The sequence below is a fragment of the Salmo trutta genome, chromosome 13 (genome assembly GCF_901001165.1).
Source record: "Salmo trutta chromosome 13, fSalTru1.1, whole genome shotgun sequence".
Taxonomy (NCBI): domain Eukaryota; kingdom Metazoa; phylum Chordata; class Actinopteri; order Salmoniformes; family Salmonidae; genus Salmo; species Salmo trutta.
This window is the reverse complement of record NC_042969.1, coordinates 20,965,590-20,978,262: the sequence shown is the minus strand read 5'-3', so window position 1 is coordinate 20,978,262 and position 12,673 is coordinate 20,965,590. Positions and strand designations below refer to the sequence as shown.

At 45.0% G+C, this 12,673-nt stretch overlaps 1 protein-coding gene across 1 annotated transcript; it reads right to left on the bottom strand.

The window, feature by feature from the left end:
* Positions 1-8,083: 8,083 nt before the first annotated feature.
* Positions 8,084-12,332, bottom strand: LOC115205429 (early growth response protein 1). Its single transcript, XM_029771402.1, has 2 exons — positions 11,587-12,332; positions 8,084-10,687 (listed from the first exon to the last, which is right to left on the bottom strand). Exons 1-2 carry the CDS (start codon positions 11,795-11,797, stop codon positions 9,390-9,392), a joined length of 1,509 nt encoding a protein of 502 aa, XP_029627262.1. The 5' UTR covers positions 11,798-12,332; the 3' UTR covers positions 8,084-9,389.
* Between the last annotated feature and the right edge of the window lie 341 nt (positions 12,333-12,673).

Sequence of the window (12,673 nt, the reverse complement as noted above, 5' to 3'; positions counted from 1 at the left end):
GTTAAATCAGTGTGGTACTGGAAGTGGAGTGGGAGAGGCACTTCATTTGGAGATACTTGAGAGAGTTATTATTTCTGTCGTCTTTTTCGATGGTACTTGTACTTGAAATGGTGAAAAGGACGTTGTGGAAGCTTTGGAAATGTAATTGGCACTGCTGAAAGACTCCTCGTGTTCTGAATAATGGAGAATGGTGAGCTCAAAGTAGAGCCAGACACACACACAGCCGAGCCCAGCTGGGGAGAGAAACAGCCTGTCTTGCTTTCCCATGTGCGTGGCTGCGCGTGCATGCCTGTGTGTTTACATTGAAGAAGTGCATCTGTTACTCATTGTGTATTTATTATTACTTGTATTATTACTGTATTGTTGGGAAGTAAGCATTTCACTGTTAGTCTACACCTGTTGTTTACGAAGCATGTGACAAATATAATTTGATTCGGTTTTCTGATCTGTTGGGTCAGCTTGGTATGAGAGCGGTATGAGATGGGTCTGGTCTGATAATTGAGTGGTGACAGATTGATGCCAAAGCTACTAGATAGACGTTCACAGACTGCCGGAACACCGATTTCATGGGTAAATCACAGGGCCCAGACCTGTTATAAACAATGTCACTGATGAATGGAAGTATCTCTGACCATCTTTACTGACCTCATCTTCATTACCAGCTGTAATAACAAGCTAAAATAACAGGGTCTGGGGGCCCACTATGTGTAATAGGGAAAATGTATATGGTGTGAACCTCCACCAGAATCAACAGGTGTTAGGCACGTCAAATGACTAAAAACACCTGCTACATTGACTGCATCCTGTGCTCCCTGTTGGTCAGTGGGATAGAGATGAAACGATATCCTGGGCATCCTACTCAAAATGAGATCACTGTGTCTCTGCATGAAAAGACCAGAAAAAATACCTTCAAGGCAAATCCTACTGCTAGAGTCCCTGTCCTCCTCCTGGGATAGAGATCTGTGATACGATGCCAGTAAGGCCTTCATTCACACAGAGGTTGAGAGTCTGAAAGGCTGAGAGTCTGAGGAGTTAAAAGGCTAAGGGGCTGAGAGGCTGAGGGGCTGAGGGGCTGAGGGGCTGAGGGGCTGAGGGGCTGAGAGGCTGAGGGGCTGAGGGGCTGAGAGGCTGAGAGGCTGAGGGGCTGAGGGGCTGAGAGGCTGAGCGGCTGAGAGGCTGAGGCTCATCCCCCAGTGTCCTCCCCCATGTTTAACCTCTCCCTGCTGGGTGAGAGGATCAGAAACAGGGGTCTCTCTCCTGACAGCTGTTCTATGGCAGGCATGTGTGCCCACTTCTCCACCACACAGAGGCCAGGGGCCAAGGGGCCGAGGTGCTGAGGGCTGAGGGGTCGAGGGACCGAGAGGCTGTGAGGGGTCGAGGGCTGGGGGCCGGGTCGAAAGGGGCCGAGGGGCCAACAGGCCAGGGGGGGCGGGGGCCGAGGTTCAGGGGCTCCTGCCTCACTCCCTGCTCACATTAAAGTCACTTCTAATCACTGCAGGACTTAGCCAATGATGTGCTCATCAAACAACACATTTCAAAAAGGCATCTTAAAAGGCCTGAGGGCCAAGAGGCAATAAGAGATTTGTATGTGGATGAAAGGGAACCGTGCAGACAGACCTTGCATCAGAATCGAGGGGATGGATCATTGGGATCGCCAGTTAAATCAGCAGCGCACAAGAGAGAGAGAAAGAGAGAGAGAAAAAGAGAGAGAGACAACAAGAGAGAGAGACAAGAGAGAGAGAAAAGAGAGAGAGAGTGAAGAAGAGAGAGAGAAAATGAGAGCGACAAGGGATTAAGGGAGAGAGGAATGACTCCCTTTTAGTCATGCTTTTTGTACTCTATCACAGCTCTCCAAAAAGAATAAGTGAACAAATACATTTTTTAACAAAGGCAGGGCTCTTGAAGTGGAGGCCCGTGGGGGCCATGAGGTGGCTCCATTGTGGGTTAGGGCGCAGGGAAGCCACAACGCACCCACCCTCTCCCCCACTCTGCTCCCCACAACTCCTCCTCAAACAGAACATGCCTGCACATGAGCTTTGATATGTGCTAGAAAGCCTTAGAACAGCAGCAAAGGGAAACGGTAATGTTCCACACATCCCAGACACATGCCCTCCTCTCTGAAGTTGGTGTGATGGACACATTGTGACAAAGTTGGCCCATAGTAACTTCCTGCTTGTGCTGAATGCAGCCAGAATACCTCAATATACTGGAGGAATCTGACAGTAACAAGACCTCACAAAGACAACAAGAGCTACTGATTTTCCATATGACATATAGCCTCTGTAACCACAATAATACTGGAAACAAACAATGATGGGAAACTTTAAAACACTGCGAGGCAATGAAATTGAAAATGTTTTTTAGCCAAAGAATAGGTTTAATCTCGGTCCTCACAACGGCCCCTAAAGAATTAACTTCAGTGCTGGTTTGTGCTTGTGTGTGTTTGGGTGTGTGCCTATGCCGAAAGATTGTTGTGTATAATTCAATTATTTATCGAAATATGGTAATGATGTACATTTCTTATCCTGAAAATGGGGCGTCCTTTATCTTCCATCTGCATTGTTTGCTTGCTGGCTGTTGTTGTTATTGTTTCTATCTCTGCATTGATTTGCTGTGTTTGGACACACACACACACACACACACACGCACACAGTTTCAGTCAGCAGAAGAGAGGAGGGGTGTGTCCAGGGATGTCTCTTAGGGGGAACTCTGAATGTTAGGGAAATATATTGGAGCACACAGGGACGGTGGATAACATTGCTAACATGGCAAAATTACACACACTCACACACCTCATCAGACCCAATTTAGAAAGTCAGTTTGGGATCAGGAGACCAATTATATTCATTATTTCCCTCGATCATTTCCCTCTCATTTGCTCTTTCGCTTGTTTTTCCTCTTCCTTTTTTAACTGTGTTTGCGTTTTGCATATTTTGGTGGTGAGTGTATTGCACAACACAAAATGACCCATAACATTTGGAATACACTGTAGGCCTACTTGTCTGTACTAGATTGATGTTAGTACAGTTTGTGGTATATATAGATGTATGATCTTAATTTGATCACCCTGTTGCAGGAGAACTTTCCTGTAATGCAAACTGTATCCAAACTGATACAACGAGCAGATTGAAATACTGCTCATTTTCCAGAAAACTACCCTCTTAGTCCTCAAGCTAGCTAGCAGTAGCCACCGCAGCCATTATGGAATGTCATGTTGCATTGAACAACAAAGGAGTTGATTTGCTGACACTGCCATTACAAAATGGCTGGGGTGGCTACTGCTGGCTCACATGAGGATGAAAAAGCCAGTTTTCCGGAAAAACAAGCAGTATTTAAATATTCTTAAATGTATCAGTTTGGATAAAGGTAAAATTTGGAATACAGTGGCATATCCCATCCCTGCGTTGAGGTACGTTTTCTGACCAATATCTCACGCCGGCTCCGCAGTGTCTTAATCTAACCATGATGGTGTTCCGACTCCAGTGCGGCTCAGGTGTAACGGCAGGGGTCGGATTCTTCTGGCTACTGTCCATGGTTTCATCTGCTTGTACATTCGGTAATTAAACCCTCCCGGATAAATTCACAGTCGCACTGGGTCTCAATATTTTAGGCCTACATTCCCCCAATGATCCCCAAGGATAAGAGAGTGCTGAACAAACTACTTGCTTTGCCACTTAGTAATATACAGTTGAAGTCGGAAGTTTGCATACACTTAGGTTGGAGTCATTAAAACTCGTTTTTCAACCACTCCACAAATGTCTTGTTAACAAAGTATAGTTTTGGCAAATCGGTTAGGACATCTACTTTGTGCATGACACAAGCAATGTTTCCAACAATTGTTTACAGACAGATTATTTCACTTATAATTAATTCACTGTATTACAATTCCAATGGGTCAGAAGTTACATACACTAAGTTGACTGTGCCTTTAAACAGCTTGGAAAACTCCAGAAAATGATGTCATGGATTTAGAAGCTTCTGAAAGGCTAATTGACATCATTTGAGTCAACTGGAGGTGTACCTGTGGATGTATTTCAAGGCCTACCTTCAAACTCAGTGCATCTTTGCTTGACATCATTGGAAAATCAAAAGAAATCAGCCAAGACCTCAGAAAATATTGTACACCTCCACAAGCCTGGTTCATCCTTGGGAGCAATTTCCAAACACCTGAAGGTACCACGTTCATCTGTACAAACAATAGTAAGCAAGTATAAACACCATGGGACCACGCAGCCGTCATACCGCTCAGGAAGGAGCTGCATTCTGTCTCCTAGAGAGGAATGTACTTTGGTGCGAAAAGTGCAAATCAATCCCAGAACAACAGCAAAGGACCCTCTGAAGATGCTGGAGGAAACAGGTACAAAGTATCTATATCCACAGTAAAATAAGTCCTACAGTGAGGGAAAAAAGTATTTGATCCCCTGCTGATTTTGTACATTTGCCCACTGCCAAAGAAATGATCAGTCTATACTTTTAATGGTAGGTTTATTTGAACAGTGAGAAACAGAATAACAACAACAAAAATCCAGAAAAACGCATGTCAAAAATGTTATAAATTGATTTGCATTTTAATGAGGGAAATAAGTATTTGACCCCCTCTCCATCAGAAAGATTTCTGGTTCCCAGGTGTCTTTTATACAGGTAACGAGTTGAGATTAGGAGCACACTCTTAAAGGGAGTGCTCCTAATCTCAGCTTGTTAACTGTATAAAAGACACAGTAGCAATCAATCAATCAGATTCCAATCTCTCCACCATGGCCAAGACCAAAGAGCTCTCCAAGGATGTCAGGGACAAGATTGTAGACCTACACAAGGCTGGAATGGGCTACAAGACCATCGCCAAGCGGCTTGATGAGAAGGTGACAACATTTGGTGCGATTATTCACAAATGGAAGAAACACAAAAGAACTGTCAATCTCCCTCGGCCTGGGGCTCCATGCAAGATCTCACCTCGTGGAGTTGCAATGATCATGATAACGGTGAGGAATCAGCCCAGAAATACACGGGAGGATCTTGTCAATGATCTCAAGGCAGCTGGGACCATAGTCACCAAGAAAACAATTGGTAACACACTACGCCGTGAAGGACTGAAATCCTGCAGCGCCCGCAAGGTCCCCCTGCTCAAGAAAGCACATATACATGCCCGTCTGAAGTTTGTCAATGAACATCTGAATGATTCAGAGGACAACTGGGTGAAAGTGTTGTGGTCATATGAGACCAAAATGGAGCTCTTTGGCATCAACTCAACTCGCCGTGTTTGGAGGAGGAGGAGGAATGCTGCCTATGACCCCAAGAACACCATCCCCACCGTCAAACATGGAGGTGGAAACATTATGCTTTGGGGGTGGTTTTCTGCTAAGGGGACAGGACAACTTCACCGCATCAAAGGGACGATGGATGGGGCCATGTACCATCAAATCTTGGGTGAGAACCTCAGCCAGGGCATTGAAAATGGGTCGTGGATGGGTATTCCAGCATGACAATGACCCAAAACACACTGCCACGTCAACAAAGGAGTGGCTCAAGAATAAGCACATTAAGGTCCTGGAGTGGCCTAGCCAGTTTCCAGACCTTAATCCCATAGAAAATCTGTGGAGGGAGCTGAAGGTTCGAGTTGCCAAACATCAGCCTCGAAACCTTAATGACTTGGAGAAGATCTGCAAAGAGAAGTGGGACAAAATCCCTCCTGAGATGTGTGCAAACCTGGTGGCCAACTACAAGAAACGTCTGACCTCTGTGATTGCCAACAAGGGTTTTGCCACCATGTACTAAGTCATGTTTTGCAGAGGGGTCAAATACTTATTCCCCTCATTAAAATGCAAATCATTTTCTAACATTTTTGACATGCGTTTTCCTGGATTTTTTGTTATTGTTATTCTGTCTCTCACTGTTCAAATAAACCTACCATTAAAATTATAGACTGATCATTTCTTTGTCGGTGGGAAAACGTAGAAAATCAGCAGGAGATCAAATACTTTTTTCCCTCACTGTATATCGACATAACCTGAAAGGCCGGTCAGCAAGAAAGAAGCCACTGCTCCAAAACCGGCATAAAAAAAGCCAGACTACGTTTTGCAACTGCACATTTGGACAAAGATTGTACTTTTTGGAGAAATGTTCTCTGGTCTGATGAAACAAAAATAGAACTGTTTGGCCATAATGACCATCGTTATGTTTGGAGGAAAAAGGGGGAGGCTTGCGAGTCGAAGAACACCATCCCAACCGTGAAGCATGCGGGTGGCAGCATCATGTTGTGGGGGTGCTTTGCTGCAGGAGGGACTGGTGCACTTCACAAAATAGATGGCATTATGAAGAAAGAAAATAATGTGGATATATTGAAGCAACATCTCAATACATCAGTCAGGAAGGTAAAGCTTGGTCGCAATGGGTCTTCCAAATGGACAATGACCCCAAGCATACTTCCAAAGTTGTGGCAAAATGGCTTAAGGACAACGAAGTCATGGTATTGGAGTGGCCATCACAAAGCCCTGACCTCAATCCTGTAGAAAATTTGTGGGCACATCTGAATAAGCGTGTGCGAGCAATGATGCCTACAAACTTGACTCAGTTACACCAGCTCTGTCAAGAGGAATGGGCCAAAATGCACCCAACCTATTGTGGGAAGCTTGTGGAAGGCTACCGGAAACGTTTGACTCAAGTTAAATAATTTAAAGGCAATGCTACCAAATACTAATTGAGTGTATGTGAACTTCTGACCCACTGGGAATGTGATGAAAGAAATGAAAGCTGAAATAAATCTTTCTCTCTACTATTATTCTGACATTTCACATTAAAATAAAGTGGTGATCCTAATTGACCTAAGACAGGGAATTTTTACTAGGATTTATTGTCAGGAATTGTGAAAAACTGAGTTTAAATGTAGTTTGCTAAGGTGTATGTAATCTTCATACACGTTTCAACTGTATATGTATGAGTGTACAAAACATGGGGAACACATTCCTAATATTGAGTTGCACCCCCTTTTGCCCTAAGAACAGTCTCAATTCATCGGAGCATAGACTCTACAAGTTGTCGAAAGCGTTCCATAGGGATGATGGCTCATGTTGACTCCAATGCTTCCCGCAGTTGTGTCAAGTTAGCTGGATGTCCTTTGTGTGGTGGACCATTCTTGATACACACAGGAAACTGTTGAGTGTGAAAAACACAGCACCATTGTAGTTCTTGACACACTCTAACATTTACATTACATTACATTTAAGTCATTTAGCCGACGCTCTTATCCAGAGCGACTTACAAATTGGTGCATTCACCTTATGATAGGTGCCTTGCACCTATTACCATACCCTGATCAAAGGCACTTCAATCTTTTGTCTTGGCCATTCACCCTCTGAATGGCACACACATAATCCATGTCTCAATTGTCTCAAGGATTTAAAATCCTTCTTTACCCTGTCTCCTCCCCTGATTGAAGTGGATTTGTGAAGTGAAGTGACATCAATAAGGGATCAGAGCTTTCACCTGGATTCACCTGGTCAGTCTATGTCATGGAAAGAGCAGGTGTCCTAATGTTTAGTCCACTCAGTGTACGTCGTATTAGGCCTAGTTATGTAATAATTCACTGAATGTCCAAAATCTAAAAACAATGAGTAGGCCTCTTTCGATTGAATGATTTGAATCTCATTCACACACTTCTGCTCATGCTCAATTTCCCTAAGGACGAGGTATATGTTAGACTAATATCTCAAAGCAACATGAAATCCTACAGCAAGGCCCCATCTTCATACAGCCTAGATAGGCACGGGAGTCGTGCATTTGCATTGTCAATGATATGAAGGTTCAACAGGAGAACAATGATAAATATAGTGACCATGAAATCATGCTGGGTAGATTCTCTTCAATTAATAAAGGTCTCTATGATGTGGGAACTGTGGGGAAATCCACTCATACAGCATGCAATTGTCATATAGGATTATGACATATGATGTGAATGTAAAGATTATAGGCTACTGCAGGGATGGGTTTGGATGCAGGATCCGATATGAAATGCAATGAGATGCTCCAATAGGATTTTTGTTAAGTACCAATGGAAATATTTGAAACCAGTCAGTGATAAGATATGGAATGAAATTCTATACATATATTTATATTTTATTTATATTTCATTTCTGGGAGGATATCTTGTACACCAAATATCCCATTGGCAGTTAAGCGCATTCAATGTGTTGAGAAGCCAGAAACAGTCACTTGGTTTAACAAACACAAATACAAAATAAGGAGAAACCATAAAATAATGAACCGCATGTATATAACATACAAAAGAATCCCATGCCTACTCAGTAGGTAACTACAACATTCCAACTTGAAGTCGTGGATATTTACATTTATAGTTACAAAAATATAGTTTATCATTTCTCTCTTTTGCTTACATTCTAAAGAAATGAAGCAGTCCTTGTATCATCATGCCCCTTTCTGTACTTCTTCAGAGTCTGAGCACGACTTACGATCTGTAACAAAAATATCCCTTGAACCCTTAAGGCGAGACGCATCCTCTCTTGCACGCAGACGTGTCATAACATCAGCAAGACTTCACAAAAAGGCACCAAAAACAGGAACGGTGATTTTGTTTTTAGATTTTTTTACGTGAAGTTTTTTTGTCCACATAACAGACTGATATGTCACATGATGTGAACAAGAGAAGGATTGTACCAGTGGATGATATTTACAAAACAATAGAAACTAACATCACTCTTAACACATGCTGGAATACTTAAGTGCTTATTTTGTCATCAAACAAAGTCAAAAACGTATCACATCATCGTCATCACTACAGAGAAAGTATTAGAATAGAAAATATGGCCCTGCTCACTTCAAATAATACAATGCAATTATTCAAATATGTTTTTCACATCAATGGTACCAAATAATAGAAAAAAATAACAAAACATGGCACAAGTACAATATACATATAACGTCTCTTCGTGCCTTAGTTACAGGATGACTGGATGTTCAGTCTGTCTGTCTGTCTCTTAGTGCCTTAGTACCAGGACGACTGGCAATGTTCAGTTTGTCTGTCTGTCTCTATGTTTTCACTCATAAGAACGACCAACCTGTCTTTACCTGTTTTAACTATGGCTCGAGAAAGTCTCATATGCCTCATTTTAAGCCCTGCATTTGCTTTACCAACTGAGAGGAGAAAATCCTTTCTCGTGTTCTATATTGTCTTTGCCCAGTCCTTGACCTGTGTTTTAATCTCTTCTTCAGGTGAATCTGAGGACTCACTGAACAGAGCTTGCAGAGGGAGCAGGCAGAAAAGTGCTTTTCAGATGGGGAATATGTCTTTTGATGCTGATTTCTCCCCTCAAAGAGACTGTACGGTGTGGTGGGGAGGAGGAGGAGGAGGAGAGAATAAAAAGTATATTTTCTCTTGCTTAGCAGATCTCGATTGTCCTTGGGGAGAGTGTGGAATGCATGTCTGATAGCGGGGTGGGGACCGGAGAGGAGTAGATAGAGGCTACGGAGGAGGGGAAGGAGGAGGACTGAAAAGTACTGGACATGGACATGGAGACAGAGGGGTAGGTGGTGGCGATGGAGGGAGAGGGGTATGAGGTGGCGATTGAGGGAGAGGGGTACGAGGTGTGGACCGGAGAGGAGTAGCAGGATGTGACTGGAGAGGGGTAGGAGGAGACTGAGGAGGGGGCTGATACTGGTGCTTCTGCCACCACCCCGGCAACCCCGCCCTTCTCCGCCTTCTTGTCCTTTTGCCTCAGGTGGATCTTGGTGTGCCTCTTCCTCTCATCGCTGCGGGCGAACTTGCGTCCACAGATCTCACAGGCGAAGGGCTTCTCGCCAGTGTGCGTGCGAATGTGCGTGGTCAGGTGGTCGCTGCGGCTGAAGTTGCGCATGCAGATGCGGCACTGGAAGGGCTTCTGGCCCGTGTGGATGCGGATGTGGCGCGTCAGCTCATCGGAGCGGGAGAAGCGGCGGTCGCACGTTTCCACAGGGCAGGCATAAGGCCTCTCGTGGGGCGGTGTCTTGCTGGGCCGGTTGGGGTACTTGCGCATGCGGTTCGGCTTGATCAGCTGGGACTGGTAGACACTCTTTAAGTCCTGGGAGCCTGTCTGAGTAGCAAAGGCTTTGATGGTGGACAGGGGAGTAAGGGAGGGCTGGCCAGACCCGTTGTGAAAGGGCTTCTGATCCTGTAGCAGGCTTATCTCCCCCTGCTGCTGGGGGAATAGGTAGTCAGGGATCATGGGCACAGGAAAGCTGGAGCCACACGTCTTGCCGTTGGAGTAGGTTGGCGGGGGGTACTGGAGTGACCCCCCCGCGGGGATGGGGAAGCCCTGGCCCTGGTCAGAGAAGATGTCAGAGCTGGTGCTGGAGTACGTAGGAGCAGCTGAGTAGATGGGGATATTCTCACTGTGGTGGACAGAGCAGCTCAGACTGGAGCTCTGAGAGGAAATGGTGACGGAGGAGATAGAGGACGGGGACGAGGAAGAGGTGCCGGTCTGAGAGACGGAGGAGGGCGGGGCGGAGGTGGAGGGGGTGTTGATTCCCACTAGCCCACTGACCAGGCTGAACAGGGGCTCGGCCCACAGGCTGTTGCTGCAGTTAGTGGCTGGCTCCAGGGTGAAGCGGCCAGTGTAGGAGATGGGAGGCAGCCGCTGGGTAGAGTAGCTCTGCTCACCCATCGACTTCTCACAGTTCATGGCGATATCAGGTAACGTATCTGCAGAGAGAGAGAGGGAGAGAGAGGGGACATTAATCAACCTGTCAATATGCTGGAGGGAGAGAGAAGAGGGGCGACTCGGGAGGGAGGGAGGGAGGGAGGAAGGCAGAGGGAATCCTGCCAGAGAGGTGGACAGGGTTGCCCCTTTCCTCTCTAACAGCTGCAGGTTCCTACACAGAGCAGGAGAAACTCCCTCCCAGCAACCCCAGCTCTTTCCCACCCCTAAACTCCCACACCAGCCATTTCCTCCGCTAACCAAAAGATAGATGAGAGCTGTCGTGCAAGTCAGGCCAACTCATCTGCATGCATGCATTTAAATATATACATAAATATTTCTGTTACGCATTCGCTCAAGCGCACACACGCATGCATGCAGGCACACACACACACCAAGCTCTTGAAGTCAGCCACATAACCAAAGGCAATTGATTACTGAAACTGCAGTTCAGCTGGTTTTAAGAATGCAATTAAAATTGAGCTCTAGACTCTCTAAAAGGTATGCAATGAGTGAGCCACGCTCAAGTCCAAATACCATTCAACAGTGATGAAGAGCTACAATTTAATTTATACATTTCTACATTTCTGAGTTATGTATTTCCAATCATCATAAATTAAACTTCTTTATTACAATGAATTTCTTTATTTAAAAAAAGTCCATATCAAACCATCATGAGAATTAGACATATCTCATTCAAAGGACACATTCATCATATTTAGAGTCTTCTCTCTAAGTTGAAATTGAATGAATAATTGGCAGGTGAACATTAACAATGATTTAAGTTCTGCTAAACAGTTTCATGCCATGCATTCTGCTACTGCACACAGGAAAGCAGCAGCTGTCTATCATACATTACAGTAAAGTAATTCCACACAGCAATATAACAAGGAGATAATCTTACCTCCAGCAAGGTGGTCATATTGCTCTCCTTGCTCCCCCGATCCAAAGCCTGCTCCCTCGGGCGCTGATGCAGAGAGGAAGGGGGTCCCAGCGGAGCTCAGCATCATCATCTCCTCCAGCTTGGGGTAGTTATCCATGGGAGAGTGGGGGAAGCTGAGGGGGTCTGAGATCTGCAGGGCTGGAAGGAGCATCTCTGTCTTGGTTGCAGCCATCCTCCAGAGAAGTGGACCTGTAGGGGCCTGAGGCTGTGCTGGAGGCTGAAAATGAGTGCAGCGAGGCTGGGCAGAGTGGAATCACCAGTCCACCTCAGAGAGCAGGGTCAGACTGCTACTGCTGCTGAGGATGAGGATATCTTCTCTTCTGTTTCTTTCACTCTTTCTTCTGGTTCTTCAAAAGTCTTCTTGTATTTTTCTTCCTTTTGTCCAAGATGAGTAAAATCCACTTTTTTATTTTCTATCAGAAAATATTATTCAGATCAGATGTGTCCATTTTACTCATTCCCTAAAACAGATGATAATAATCATTAATATATGTTGGTTTTTTTCACTGGTTGAATCCAACTAGGGTGCTGCCCTTTCGGATAATGTGTTTTTGTTGTTGTTGTTTTGAATTCACTTCTACTTTCTCTGTCAAATGTTTTCGGTTAGGGAGATAGCGCAGTAAGTGTGTGAGTACGTCTATCCTGCTCTTATGTTAACTGTTCTGGGCACTGAGGGCTCTCTTTCCTGCGCAGAGAATTCCGACTCCTTTATATACCCTCTCACCGTGACGTAGATGTCCATATATAGAGTGGAGGAAGCCCATATTTAGGCACTGCAGCGGAGGACACATGACGTTAGCCTGGGGAAAAAGCGGAGAAGAGAGACTTTATATTGAGCCAGTGCAATAAATCGCGGGAAGACACCAGCTCTTCCTCAGCCCTGAATCGATGCATCTTTATATGAGAATCCCTGCTAGAGAACAAGGCATAATTCTTGCTCTCTCCCCAATGGCCCGTAGTTTAGATTCGGATTTCCCATCTGTGCAGCAGGCTGTGTGCTTTCCGGAAAACCCTGTCCGCCATGCCATGTAAGGTAGTAACTACACAA